The sequence below is a fragment of the Tamandua tetradactyla genome, chromosome 1 (assembly GCF_023851605.1).
Source record: "Tamandua tetradactyla isolate mTamTet1 chromosome 1, mTamTet1.pri, whole genome shotgun sequence".
Classification (NCBI taxonomy): domain Eukaryota; kingdom Metazoa; phylum Chordata; class Mammalia; order Pilosa; family Myrmecophagidae; genus Tamandua; species Tamandua tetradactyla.
This window is the reverse complement of record NC_135327.1, coordinates 143,483,288-143,498,824: the sequence shown is the minus strand read 5'-3', so window position 1 is coordinate 143,498,824 and position 15,537 is coordinate 143,483,288. Positions and strand designations below refer to the sequence as shown.

The window sequence follows — 15,537 nt, the reverse complement described above, 5'->3', positions numbered from 1 at the left end:
TAAGGAAGAACTCCCCTCATACCTTCTATGTATTTTTGGGGATTGAGTTTATATTTCATCTAGAATTTGGGCTCAGGGATACTAGAAACCACCGGTTGCTGACACCACCTCACCCTTTTCCTCAAGATCATTTTTGTTAAATGCTGAGTGTTTTTCCTTTTTAATAAATGAATAGGAAGTTAGAATTGGCCTTTCCATGTGCTGGCATCTCCAAATTAGCCTATTTGTTTAGGGGGAGAGCAGCCCCTCCTCTTGGAACAGCTCTGCAAGTGCAGTTCCTGGGATAATTAAGAGGAAGAGGGTTTCTTGGGAATACCACTTGATTTGTAGGTAAACGGAGTGTTTCTGATCTATTCATTCTAGTGGCTATTTTTTGCTGTTAAATAAAATGCTCAGAAACTATCATAGTCCAGATTTGTCAGTGATGTGAGAAGATTTAGGTCATATTTTAGAATGCTTGGGCTTTTGGCTGTGTCTTTTATTAATTTTTATCCTTTAACAGTTTGCCATTTTTCTAATGAGCTGGGGAAATAGAAACTTCTCATGTTTAGAATATCTGTGCACAGTTCTCGAGTGGAGAAGTTCTTCTAAAATGTTTTGCTTATTTTTACTAAAAACAGTTAATGAAACAGTTATTTTTGTCATGTGGGAGATCCAGATACTTTATAAGCCAAGTATAAGTCTAAGTATTATAGGGCTTTTTTAAAATATATATTTTTATTGAGAAATCTTCACACACATATAGTCCATCCATAGTATGCAATCAGTGGCTTACAATATCATCACGTAGTTGCATATTTATCAAGGACCATTTTAAATCTTCACATATTCCTGACATAAATGCACTTGTATGATGAACTTTGGTGGGTCATAGTTGTAACAGGCTGTTAATAAATCCAGATTCCTGAGATTTCATTAGTCTTAATGCTATGTCTTAAATTGTAATCATACCTTCCTAAAACCTGCCTGTAATATTAAAATTGATCTAGTTATTCAATGAGAGATTTTATTGAATACAAAGATTAAGTAGGTCTTTACTGTCGTTGGAAAATTTTTATTTTATAATGTGTTTTATTTGACCTATGAAGTAGAAATTTAGGTAGGCAACTCAAACCCTTATGATACTGGTTGTTGTGAGCATTCAGTGAATTAAAATATACAAAATACTTATAACTGTGTCTGGCATGTAGTAAGTATTGAATAAATATTTGCTGTTTTCAGTAGTGATATTTCTTTACATCTTCATAATAATCTAATAAGGAAGGTACCATCATTATTTCTGTTTTATTATTGATAGAATTGTGGCTGAAGAAGGTTAAGCTAACTTGGCCATAGTCCTTTAGCCAAAGTGGTGTACATGTGATTCTAAAACCCAGGGTGTAACCACTTTGTATTTTGCCTCATGAACGCAGAGAACTAATTGATTCCTATGAGGTTTCACTTTTGCTCCTTGTCCTTTAGGCTCATTATGAAGGAGGAGGTTTCTGAAGTGGGTAAAAGCATAGGTAAATGTGGTATTGCATCCGGGCTAGGCTCCTTTTCTTTTCAACTGGGTAATTTAATTAGTTCTTTAAACTCTCTAAACCTTACGTTCCATTTGTATGGTGGAAACATTTATTTTACTTCCCAAGGTTGTTAGGAGTTTACATTAAATAATATATGGAACATAAGAAAAACTTAGTAAATAGTAGTTCTTTTTATTTAGGTGAGACACAGCAAATGGACATTTTTAATATTCTTATCGATGCTGCATTTTATAAAGAAATATGTTTTACAAGTAAAAACAATGGTGTTGCTTTTAGTAACTAATCAGTCCAATAAATATATCTATAATAAAACTTAACCGTGTCCCAGATGTCTGCATGGTCTTTGAAGTGCTTGGTCACCATCTCCTCAAGTGGATCATTAAGTCCAACTACCAAGGCCTCCCAGTACGTTGTGTGAAGAGTATCATTCGACAGGTGAGGCCTAAGAGGGCAGGTCCTCCCACCCCTCAGTGCCTAACCCTCTGTTCTTTCAACGTGAATTTCTGTTTTGCTTTTATTGTATAATATTTTTATCTCTTCTTAAATTAATTTTACATTGATTTAATTATTTGCCATTCTGTGTTGTAAAGGGAGTAGTATGTAAATACCAGGCATATATTTCTTTTGGCATATTGATCTTTTTTAAGGTAAGTCATATGGTACAATCAGAAGTTGTTTTAGTAAATGGCAGTACTGCAAAAATCCCATGTATTTACTCAGAAAATAATTCGAAGAAATAGGCAATTTATTGTGTTTATTTACTATTTCTAAGTATTCTTGGATGGAGGATAAAGATGATTTAAGAAATGTTTAAATTATATAGGAAGTATTACATTAGATGTATACTCTGTTCAGTTAGTTGCCTTGCCAAAAGAAAACCTTCAGCTAGGGTCTGGCTCAGTGATGATGTTCCAGCAGATATTTGTGGAATGAAAGTATCCATGGATAGAAGAGCTCTTTCTAATTAGAAATGTCTACCAGATTTAGTTTTCAGCATGGAATACATCAATCTGTATTCCACTCATTGCCCTTGATGTCTTAATTAGGAAAGTTACAAATATGATTTATTTTGGATTGTTCATTCTGCTAAAAAGGATAATTCTGCAGAGCAGGTAATGTATCAATACGGTTATTTGTTTGCTTGAGAAGAGGGCTAAGTGGTTTAGAGTCCTATCCTTCACCCCAGGCTCAGAAAGTGAGCTAGACCTGCCCAGCAGTCATAGGCTTGAAATACAGAATTCTTGAATAGGATTGATTTACAGTTAGAGAATTGTGACTTTCAAGAGACGGTGTCTTCCTAACAAATATAGATAGTGTGCATTTATACATATGAACAGGAGTAGGTTTCTTTACCCATTTTATAAAAATTTTGAAGTTTGCACGGTAAAAACATCCTAGATTTTGGTTTTGAAATTACATGTAGATGATTGTTTAGCTAGCCTTTGTGTTAAGTTCTTTTATCTTTGTGACTTTGAACTGCAAATTGACAAGTTGTCTTCTGATTCTACAGATGTTAATTGAGTTGGAGGGTTGGGGAAAGAGGGGCCTCTGAATTAGCTTATACATTAACATTCTGTTCTTCTCATATATAGTATTAGGTTAGGTATAAATAATGCCTAGTATAGTTAAAATAAATAAATAATAGGGGGAACAAATGTTAAAGTAAATTGGGTAGAGGAAAATAGTAGTGTCAATGGCTTAATAGCTAAAATGGGCTTTTTGTTAATAATGTATCTGTTTGCTTTATCTATTGTTTCTTTTGTTGCTTGTCCTTTTGGTGTCATATCTAAGAATCCATTGCTGAATCCCAGGTCATGACACATTGCCCCTATTTTATCTTCTATATGTTTTATGTTTTAACTCTTATATTTAGGCCCCTAGATTTAGGCTCTTAGGTCCTCCCACATTTTTTTTTAATTTAGTTTTTACAAATCTTCACACACATATTTTCCATACAGGTTATACAATCAGTGTCTCAGAGTATCATCACATAGTTGTGTATTCATCACCATTATCATTTTTAGAACACTTGCATCACTCCAGAAAAAGAAATAAAATGAAAAAAACATAAAACTTATACATAACATAACCCTTACCCTCCCTCTCATTGACCATTAGTATTTCAATCTACCCAATTTATTTATTTTATTTTACCCCTTATCCCCCCGTTATTTATTTATTTTTAATCCTTTTTTTTTTTTTAATTTTTTTTTAACTCATCAGTCCATACCCTGGATAAAAGGAACATCAGAGACAAGGTTTTCACAATCACACAATCACAAAGTAAATGCTACATCACTATACAGTCGTCTTACAGAATCAAGGCTACTATACAGGTTGTGCAACAGGACTGAATATAAAAACTCAGAAATGGACAGCACAATATTACCTAACTGTAATACAATTATGTTAAAACACTGAATGAAGCTGCATATGAGAATGATAGAGGGAGGAGGGCTGGGGCATAAATGAAATCACAAAGAAAGACGATAAAGATTGAGATGGTATAATCTAGGAATGCCTAGAGTGTATAATGTTAGTGACTAAATGTACAAATTAAAAAAATGTTTTTGCATAAGGAAGAACAAAAGAATGTCATTACTGCAGTGTGCTGAAAGTAGATGGTACTTAATATTTTAAAATTTCAACTAATGTGTGAGACTAAAGCAAAAAATGTTTATTTGGTACAAATCTATACTTTGACTAGTACATCTCCTAATATAACTTATGTAGATAGTTGATTGAACACCTTAAGTACATGGAACTTTATGTAGGACATGAGATTTTGTTGGTTTGTCCAGGTGATGCCCTGATGAATCCCAGAGTGATTTGATCAGTGAGTGGAAAAGTATTTGCAAAGTCCCCTTCAGGGAATGGTGAGAACAGGGGAAAACTCAACTTCCCTAAGTTGAATTCTTGATATTCTCACAAGCAGTGTGGACAACCAAAGCTATAGGCTGAGCCCCCAGTCTTGGGGGTTGTTCAAATGAAACTTAACCCCACAGGGGATAGGTCAAGCCTACTTAAAATTAAGCCTAAGAGTCACTCCCAAGAGAACCTCTTTTGTTGCTCAGATGTGGCCTCTCTCTCCAGCCAACACAGCAAGCAGACTCACCACCCTTCCCCTGTCTACGTGGGACATGACTACCAGGGGCGTGGATCTTCCTGGCAGCGTGGGACAGAAATCCCAGAATGAGCTGAGATTCAACATCAAGGGACTGAGAAAAACTAGAATGAGCTGAGACCCAGCATCAAGGAATTGAGAAACCCTTCTTGACCAAAAGGGGGAAGAATGAAATGAGACAAAGTGTCAATGGCTGAGAGATTCCAGAGTCGAGAGGTTATCCTGGAGGTTATTCTTATGCATTAAGTAGATATCACCTTGTTATCCGAGATGTAATGGAGAGGCTGGAGGGAACTGCCTGAAAATGTAGAGCTGTGTTCCAGTAGCCATGTTTCTTGATGATGATTGTATAATGATATAGCTTTCACAATGTGACTGTGTGATTGTGAAAACCTTGTGTCTGATGCTCCTTTTATCTACCTTGTCAACAGATGAGAGGAACATATGGAATAAAAATAAGTAATAGGGGGAACAAATGTTAAAATGAATTTAGTTTGAAATGCTAGTGATCAATGAAAGGGATCAGTAAGGGGTATGGCATATAAAATTTATTTTTTTCTGTTATATTTTTCTGTTGTCTTTTTGTTTCTTTTTCTGAATTGATCTAATGTTCTGGGAAATGATCATGATGATGAATATGCAACTATGTGATGATATTGTGAATTGCTGAGTGTATGTGTTGGGAATGTTTGTATTTCTTGTAATGTTTTTTAATTAATAAAAAATTAAAAATAAAAATAAAAAAGAAGAATCAAGGCTACTGAAATGCAGCTCAGCAGTTTCAGGTACTTCCCTTCAGCCTCTCCAGTACACCATTAAACACAAAAGGGATATCTATATAATGCATAAGAATAACCTCCGGGATAAACTCCTACTCTGTTTGAAGTCTCTCAGCCACTGAAACTTAATTTTATCTCATTTTTCTCTTCCCCATTTTGGTCAAAACAGCTTTCTCAATCCCGTAACACTGAGTCCTGGCTCATCCTGGGAGTTCTGTCCCATGTTGTCAGGAAGATTGACACTCTTGGGAGTCATGTCCCACGTGGGTGGGGGAGGATGTGAGGGCAGTGGGTTCACTTGCTGTGTTGGCTTAGAGACAGAGAGGCCACATCTGAGCAGTAAAAGAGGTTCTCTGGGGGTTGCGCTTTCACCTAATTGTCCCCCCACCCCCACCAAGGCCTGATTCTGTGGGGCACAATGGAAATTTTGTGCTCTTGGTTTGGGTTTTGTTTTTTATAAATTGATTTTATTTTTTTAAATAGGTAATGCATTCACACTGTTCACAAGTCAAAATGATATAACGAGGTATACATTGAGAATTCTTACTCTCACCCCAGTGTTTCCCCAGTGCCCATCCCACATCTCTTATCAGTAACCACTTATTTTAATTTATGTACCCTTCCTGTGTGCTTTTTTCATCACGTAGTTGTATATTCATCACCATGATCATTTCTCAGAACATTTACATCACTCCAGAAAAAGAAATAAAAAGAAAAAACTCATACATACCATATCCCTTACCCCTCCCTCTCATTAACCACTACTTTTTCCTCTACCCAATTTATTTTAACATTTGTTCCCTCTATTGTTTACTTATTTTAACCCGTATTTTTTTATCATCTGTCCAAACCTTAGATAAAAGGAGCATTAGAACAAGGTTTTCACAATCACACACACAGTCACATTGTGAAAGCTATAGCATTATACAATCATCTTCAAGAAACATGGCTGCTGGAACACAGCTCTACAGTTTCAGGCACTTCCCTCTAACCTCTCTCCTACACCTTAAACTAAAAAGGGGATATCTGTATAATGCATAAGAGTAACCTCTAGGATAACCTCTCGACTCTATTTGAAATCTCTTAACTGCTGATGTTTTATTTTGTCTCATTTCTGTCTTCCCCCTTTCAGTCGACAAGGTTTTCTCAATCCTTTGATGCTGAGTCCCAGTTCATTCTAGGATTTTTGTTCCACGTTCTGAGTTCTAAGTTTAAGTAGAATATCCTTTGCAAGAATAAGTTTCATAGGGGTTGTTCTAGTTTGCTAGCTTCTGGAATGCAATATACCAGAAACAGAATGACTTTCAAAAAGGAGAATTTAATAAGTTGCTAGTTTACAGTTTTAAGGTCGAGAAAATGTCCCAATTAAAACAAGTCTATGGAAATGTCCAATCTAAGGCATCCAGGGAAAGATACTTTGGAGAAGGCTGACAAAGTTCAGGGTTTCTCTCTCAAGTGAGAAGGCACGTGGCGAACACAGTCAAAGTTTCTCTCTCAGCTGGAAGGGCACATAGTGAGCAAGGCATCATCTTTCTCTCCTGGCTTCCTATTTCATGACGCTCTCCGTGAGGCATTTTCCTTCTTCATCTCCAAAGGTCACTAGCTCGTGGACTCTCTGCTTCATGGTGCTGCAGCATTCTCTGCTCTCTCTGAATCTCTTTCATTCTCCAAAATGTTTCCTCTTTCATAGGACTCTAGAAATTTACCAAGACCCACCCAAGTGGGTGGAGACATATTGTCACCTAATCCAGCTTAACAGCCACTCTTGATTAAATCACCTCTCCAGGGTGATGATCTGATTACAGTTTTAAACATACAGAATTGAATAGGAATTATTCTGCCTTTATGAAATGGGATTTAGATTAAAACATGGCTTTACTAGGGAGGATGGGATATATATCATTTCAAACCAGCACAGTGGTGAACCCCATGATCTGATCTGAGGGCCCAGCCTTTTGTTTTGGTTGTCTCCACTGCTTGCGAGAATATCAGGAATTCCCTGGATGGGGAAATTGAATATTTCCTCCTTTCTTCCCAGCCCCTCAATGGGACTTTGCAAATACTTCTTTATTTGCTGCCCAAATTAGTTTGGAATATATCGCTCCCCACATTTTTAAGGCTCAACTGAAATCCCATCTGTGTGACAGACTTCTCATACTGCCGTCATTAGGATTGATACTTCTCTTCTTGGAATGCCTATGGCCTGTATTTGATTCTTTACTAATGATTACAAGGCCTTATATCATAGGTCAGAGTTTCTCAAGCTCAGGACTGCTGACATTTTGGATGGGATAATTCTTTCTTGCAGGAGCTGTCCTATGCATCATAGGATGTTTAGCAGTATTCCTCGTCTCTACCTAGTAGATGCCAGTACCACCCTCCCCGACCTTGTTTTGATAATTAGAAGTGTCCTGTGGACCAAAATTGCCTCTGAGAACCACTGGATGTGCAGTGGGCATATGCTTTGGCCACAGACTTCATTTCAAATCCTAGATTTGGCACTTACAATTTTGTGACTCTGAGCAAGATTCTTTGCCTCTGTGAAGCGATTTCCTCATCTGTAAAATAGGGTAATAATATCTAATTGGTGGGTTTATTGTAGAAATTGGTCAATGAAGGACATCTTACGAAGCATCCAGCATAGAGACTAGCACAAACTAGCCATCGTGTCTCCCCTTCTTGGTTATGAGCACATCTCAAAATTAAGGATGATATATTGCAAATAACATCTCTTAGTCTTTTCTTTCACATATTAGGTAGTCAAAAAATATTTATAAAGTATTTGTACTTTACAGAATGGCTGGCCTTTCTGTGATTTTCTGTGATTTAAAGGACTGGTAGATAAATTGTACCACTTGATTTTTTTGTAAGATTAACAAATAACATAATTATTTCAGATTTTTTTTAGGAGTTCCTATATGCTGTGATTAATCCTTTGATCAGTTCTTGGTTGTCTTCATTTATCCATGGTCACCTTGTGCTGAGCCAGAGGTGGCAGCTTTTGTCCATCTTTCATTTCCAAGCCCAAAAAATGGAAAAGTTTGTGGTGACATTGCTTGTCACTGTAGATGACCACAGGTATTAGCTTCCTTTAATGCCACGAGCTACTTAAAAAAAATTTTTTTTAACATTTTTTGTGAAATATAACATTTATGCAAAAAAGCGATAAATAGCAAAGTTCATTGTTACAAGTAGTTATAGAACAGATTTCAGATTTTGGTATGGGTTACCGTTCCATCATTTTAGGTTTTTCCTTCTAGCTGCTCCAAGTCACTGGAGACTAAAAGAAATACCAATGCGTTGATTAAGCAGTCATACTCATTTGTTAAATTGTGTCTTGTCTGTTGTAACTCCTCCTTCTCCTTTGATCCTTCTCTCAGTCTTTAGGGGTGTTTGGGTTATGCCTATTCTAGCTTTTTCATGTTGGAAAGGGCTATTGATAATAAGGGCTGGGAGGGTGGAGCTAGTTGATGTTCTGGAGAGGCTGGCCCCTCTGGGTTTCAGGACATATCTGGCCTAAGAACCCATCTAGAGGGTGTAGGTTTCTGAGAAGTAATCTTAATGTGTGAAACTTTTGGAGAATCTCAGATAGAGCCCTAGACGTTCTTTAGGGTTAACAAGAATGGTTTTGGTTAGGTTTTGGCAAACCCTGGCATTTAGCAATATCTAGCTGAAGCTAGCATTAACAGTAAGCTTTAAATTAGCTTCTCAGCTCTATCTGAACTATCTTAGCCACTGATGCCTTATTTTGTTATATATCTTTTCCCCCTTTTGGTCAGGAAGGTGGTGTTGATCCCATGGTGCCAGGGTCAGTCTCATCCCTGGGAGTCATATCCCATGTCGTCAGGAAGACTTTCACCCCTGGATACCACGAGTTACTTTTTTAAGGGTAGTTTTGACTTTCTTGTATAATAGGAAAGCTGTCTCTGGCCTGGTGTTTTAATTTTTAAATCTTTTTGGTTTAATCCCTACTGCCCTTTCCAGAAACTTTTTGAGGAATGACTTCTTCTTATTAAATTAAGCTTGCTATGGTAAAACTCCAAATTTGGTGACTTGGCTACAGAACTGGAAAATCTATCAGAGCTTGCAGCCTGGATGTTAAAATTATTACTACTCTTACTGTTATCATTATTGTAACTACATTTATGATGTTTGTTCTAGTTTGCAAGCTGCTGGAATGCAACATACCAGAAACAGAACAGCTTTCATAAAAGGGTATTTATTAAGTTGCAAATTTACATGTTTTAAGGCCATAAAAATGTCCAAATTAAAGCAAGCCTATAGAAATGTCCAATCTAAGGCATCCAGGGAAAAATACCTTGGTTCGAGAAGGCCGATGATGTTCAGGGTTTCGTTATCAACTGGAAAGGCACATGACAAACATGGTGACGTCTGCTAGCTCTCTCTCCAGGCTTCTTGTTTCTTGAAGTTTCCCTGGGGTCATTTGCTGTCTTCATCTCCAAAGGTCTCTGACTATGTGAGCACTAAAGCTTTTTCCAAAATGGTTGCCTCTTAAAGGGCTCTAGTAAGCAACCCCACCTTGAATGGGTAGAGACACACCTTCATGGAAACCATCTAATCAAAAGTTACCACCCACAATTGTGTGGGTCACATCTCCATGGATAATCATAAAGCTCCCACCGACAATATTGAATAAGGATTAAAGGACATGACTTTTCTGGGGTACACCACAGATTCAAACCTGCACAGTGTTCTTTCAGGGCACTGACTGTTCTGAGTGCTTTATGTGTATTTTGTAATCTTGTCCTCACCATACCCTCTGAAGCCAGGAGCATTATTGTTTCTATTCTACAGAAGTGTTGCAAAGAGAGGAAGAACTTCCTAAAGGTTGCACGGCTAGTGTGGTGGAAGCAGGATTTGAATCCAGGTGATTTGACTCCAGAATCCATGCTCTGGAATTTAAGACAGTATGAAAAGTTAAATCAATTTGGAAACATTTTAGATTTTAGCCAGTCTTTTGTGAAAAATTCACTCCTATCTATGTTTGTAGTAAGTGGTTTTCTTGTGCTGGCAATCAGAGTCTTTAAAAAGTACAACCATTACCTTTTAATGAAAGGTAATCAGTAGTATGTGCCATAATATGTAAGTGAATGGGATCATTTAAACCCAGTGCTTTTCCAAACTCACTCTTTTTGGGATGGCAGACCCTTTGGGCATACCAGAAGATTAGTCTTAAACTGGTAAACATTTTTATTATTGGATTTGTTTAGCCTGGTCATGTATATTATTCTGTGCTAACTCAGAAATATCCTCCTCAGATTGCTGGGTTCTCAATTTGGAAATATGTTGAAGTGGTTCTTGTATAAATTTTCAAGGGAGTTAAGCCTCTTACCCAGTTCGTTTATTGCTAGATATTGCTAAATGCCAGGGTTTGCCAAAACCTAACCAAAACCATTCTTGTTAACCCTAAAGAACGCCTAGGGCTCTACCTGAGATTCTCCAAAAGTTTCACACACTAAGATTACTTTCCAGAAACCTACACCCTCTAGATGGGTTCTTAGGCCAGATATGTCCTGAAACCCAGAGGGGCCAGCCTCTCCAGAACATCAACTGGCTCCATGGGGTTGACGTAACTGTCATCACTGATTTATTTTGTTCTATGTTTGGTATTAGTATTTACCATTTTAATTTTTTCAGTGATCTTATTTATCTGTGAATTCATTATGATTAAACCAGTTTTTTTCAACTTCTGGGCAGAAGATTAGTCTTAAACTGGTAAACATTTTTATTATTGGATTTGTTTAGCTTGGTTATGTATATTATTCTGTGCTAACTCAGAATTATCCTCCTCAGATTGCTGAGTTCTCAATTTGGAAATATGTTGAAGTTCTTGTATAAATTTTCAAGGGAGTTAAGCTTCTTACCCAGTTCGTTATTCTGTGCAGTCTTAAGGTGGGGCATGACTTCCTGACTATAATCAGAAATATAGCTGCTGTGTTGCCTCATTAATTCCCACTAGTTAGTGAGAGAAAGAACAAGGAGCAGGAGGATATTTCAGGGCATTTTAGATTAGGACAATATTCACTGAGAATTTTTTTTCTCAGTACGTGTCTAGTTCGTGTCCTTTTTTATCATAAGAGGTGTTCCCCGAACTTCTCCATTCAGTTTATATCACGGTTTTCAGAAGCAGTTTATAGTATTTTCCTCCTGTTTGTTTAGAGAGGAAGAGAAATCCAGAGGGAGCTTTAGCTTTTCTATTAGGAAATTGATCTGCCAAGGCTTGAGGAGAACCCTCTGGTGTTTTCCCCACACCCACAAATAATTAATATCTAAAATAAGGACTCCTGCTTGGAGCCAGCCTCTGTTCCTCTGCCAGCCCATATGGCTGCTGATTTGGGTTTCCCTGGGTACTCTATTAGCATGGCAGCATTACCATAAAAATAAGAGACAGGAAAAATGTCATCACCTTAAATCTTTTGTTCAGGTAGAGGAGGAAGAGCTCCCCACATTGTGTCTGGGATTAGGTTATAAGTGGGAACCTTGCCCTCATTCTGTTTCACTTTGCAGTTTAGAATTTTTAGGGATGCTTAGCACCAGGGTGGTGAGCAGGGTCAGAAAGATGGTTTTTTAAAGACATGTCAGTATTATTCCTGGCTTAGTCTTCCTTTTATCTGCAAGATGACAGGATCTATTTTGAGCAGATTATGGTAGAGTGGAGCAAGTTGATGTTTTTAACATCAGTAATAGATGATTATCTGGCATGGTTCATAGGTCTATAAAGAAAACCTTAGAGATCATTTTGACCATGATCCATATTTTATAGATGAATTGAGGTTTAGAAAAGGAAAGGGACTTGATCTGAGCCCATAACTATATGTTCCTGAACCAGAACTGGGAACTCCTCTAACTCCCAGCCCTGGGCTCTGCCTTTACTTCTGCCTTGATGCTGAAATCTGATTTCACATGCAGAAGACAGGCATCTGCTCCCGAGGTGTGTAATCTTGTCTCCTCTGATTAGGATCCTTGACAGTCCTGCCCCTGACCTATCTGTGGTCATATTGATCTACACTTTTGTGGCAGCTGTAGAGCAGATGCATCCAAAAGATCTCTGCAGCCTCTGCTGCCTTCTACTGCTGAGGCTAAGTGTGGTTTGAGGTGACAGAGACACATTATTATTTGACAAAGTGAAGGCAAGAGGGGAGAAAATTAATAAAGGCTCTTTTTTAATCCAGTTTTTCAGATTTTGCAAGAGATAACTTTTCTTGGACATGAAATTTGATATGTTGATTTTCTGCATCATTACGGTTGTGCATAAATGGTCATAAGATTTCCTGTCTGTTAATTGATTCAGGGGTGCTTTATTGCTGTAAACTTTACTGGCTGAGAACAGAAATGCTATTTTTAAAAATAAAACCATTCATTTTAGCTATAGCTAAAGCTAATTCTTTTTAGTAGTCTAGAATTAAAAGAAATTATGGAATCAGTTTTATTGTGGGGATATACCACAGAACTTATCAAGTATAGCTCATTCATAATAGAAATGAGAAACTGAGACCAGAGAAGTTTAATACATGATTTAGTCTCAGAGATGTTTAATACATGATTTAGCCAAGTTAGAGTTAATCACTTTCAATCCATGTCATCTGACTTAGTTCAACTCTACCGTTTATTTCAAGCCTGTGATTACTAAATCATGGACCTTGTTTTCGTGATTTTTGCCATAGGTTACTTTAAATTCTTACCTTCTGCCTAATAGATATGTTTTTCCCCTTTTATATGAAAATTGAAGGTCAGAAAGCAGGAATTTGAGGGTCTGTCTGAGAGACATGCAATGGTACATCTCCTGACTAATTTTTTCCCCTGAATGATTTGCATTATCTTGGTTAATTTACTTAGGTAATTTGTCCCAATGGTAAAGCCTTTTACTTGGTTCAGTGTAAGGCAGGTACTCACTGCTTCTTAAAGAAAGTTAGCTCATTTGAGTACAATGACCACTGTTTTTAAACATACAGAATTACATTAACTCTTACAGTAAAACAATCTTGGGACTATGACGGTACTACAGTGAAAAGATAAGGACAGCTTGGATATGTGAGAAAAGAGATCCAGAGATCTTTTTGGAAAGAAAGATAAATATTTTTACTCTGAGTCAATATTTGATCATTGAAATTGTTTCCGTTGGAATAATTTTGCACTGTTAAAATTACTTATTAGTCAATTGAGAAAAATAATTGTGTTCCTTTGAAACCCTACATCCTGGAAATCATTAGTGACCCTATCCGTTTTTTTTGTTACCAGAATCTCTCAGTTGTCCAGATGTAAAACTTCCATGTATTATTTCAGTTTACATGAGAAAGATGCATTTGAAGGTTAATGAATAACATGCAAGGCATTGGATTGTGTTCCCTTAAGGGGTATAACTTTATTCTTCATGGAAGTATGTAATAATATCTTATTTACTATTGGTTCTTTGATATTTTAAGTATAATTTAAGCATATTCTAATTGCAAAATTATCTAAAACATTAAATGTTAAGTCTAAAGTCAGAAATCTTTTCCTCTGTTATCCTAGGTTCCCACGTTTTACTCTTAGTTACTAGGGACTCTTCAATATCTTATTGAATCATATTTTCTGTGCCCGTAGTTCATGTTGGTATCTTTCTGGGAACTTTGTTTTTTGTTATATATCAAACAACTAGAATAGCATGTGGCCTGTTGTAGGAGTTCAGCTGATGCTTGGCCAATGAATGCAGGTAAATATATTTAAGAAAAAGTTATTTTAAATGAGAGGAAGGATTTGGTCCTGTTTAAGGAATCAAGTCTTCATATTTTAATTTTCCTTCAAAAATCTCTTTTCCCTCCTACTTCGTAATGCTGTGTCCACATTGTTTAGCTAGATACTCAAGGTGTAAGTGGAAGTATTGAGTTTTTGCTGGAAACTTTCTAGTGTTGGATTATATTATATCTCTTCCTTGTCTTTTTTTGACATTTCCTTGTATGTTGTAAGTAAAATGCCTAGGATGCCTAAGATGACTTAAAACGTTTGAATGATGACATTTGTTAAATGCTAACATTTATTGAGCATGTAAAATTTGTAGTGTATGGGAATATAATCTGCATTTCAAAAAAATTTTTCTATTGAAAGAATCAAAAGAATTCCTCTCCAGTGAAAATAATTCTAGAAAAACATTGGCCTTGGATTTAGGTCACTGGCACTCTGTGAACCTCTCTCTCTTTTTTTTTAATGTCATAAGGAAATGAATATTGGTGCTTCAGTTTCTTTTAATGCAATACTGTAGAGTTCTCTGGATACCAGGGCTTATTTTCTTCGATTTAAAGTAAATCATCCTGTCCTGCAGTAAAAAATATATGCATATCATTAACCATCAGGGAAATGCAAATCAAAATCACAATGAGATGGTTTTATTTTAGGATGGCTAAAGTAAAAAAGGCAGAGAAAAACAAGTGTTGACAAGGATACAGAGAAATTGAAACCCTCGTACTTTGCTGGTGAGAAGTAAAATGGTGTGGTAATTTGGAAAAGTCTGGCAGTTCATTAAAAGGTTAAATGAAACAAAGTAAATTAATTGCTTAAGGCTTGTAGATAGATAGGAAGGGAAATAGGGAGATGATAGCTAAAGAATACAGATTTTCTTTTTAATATGATGACAATCTTCTGAAATTAACCATGATAATGGTTGCACATATCTGTGAAATATAGCAAAAAGCATTGAACTGTACACTTTAAATAAGTGAATTATATGGTGTGTAAATTATATCACAGTACAGGTATTTTTTGGAAAAGGGGTTAAACATGTAATTACCATATGGTCCAGCCATTGTACTTAGAGGTGCAAATCTAAGAAAAATAGAAATATATGTCCACAGAAAAACTTGTACATGAATGTTCATAGCTTTATTCATAATAGACAAAAAAATGGAAACAACCTAAATGACCGTCAATTGAATGGATAGACAAAATGTGGCCAGTACGGCCATACGATGAATATTATTTGACAATAAAAAGAAATGAAATACTGATACGAATACTGTAGTGTGGTTGAACCTTGTAAATGTTATGCTCAGTCATAAAAAGAGTACATTGTATGATTCCACTTATATAAGATGTTCAGAATAGGGAAATCTAT

General features: G+C 36.4%; 1 protein-coding gene across 21 annotated transcripts in view; it reads left to right on the top strand.

Moving 5' to 3' along the window:
- The window catches only part of SRPK2 (SRSF protein kinase 2), a 341,198-nt gene that overhangs the window by 272,814 nt on the left and 52,847 nt on the right, over positions 1-15,537 (top strand). For all 21 annotated transcript variants that reach the window (XR_013175857.1, XM_077159835.1, XM_077160609.1 and 18 more), the window contains one exon: positions 1,855-1,961. Coding sequence is in view for 20 of the 21 variants with exons in the window: in XM_077159835.1 (XP_077015950.1) it covers positions 1,855-1,961 (107 nt within the window). In the remaining variant the exon portion in view is untranslated. The remainder of the gene's footprint in view (positions 1-1,854; positions 1,962-15,537) is intronic.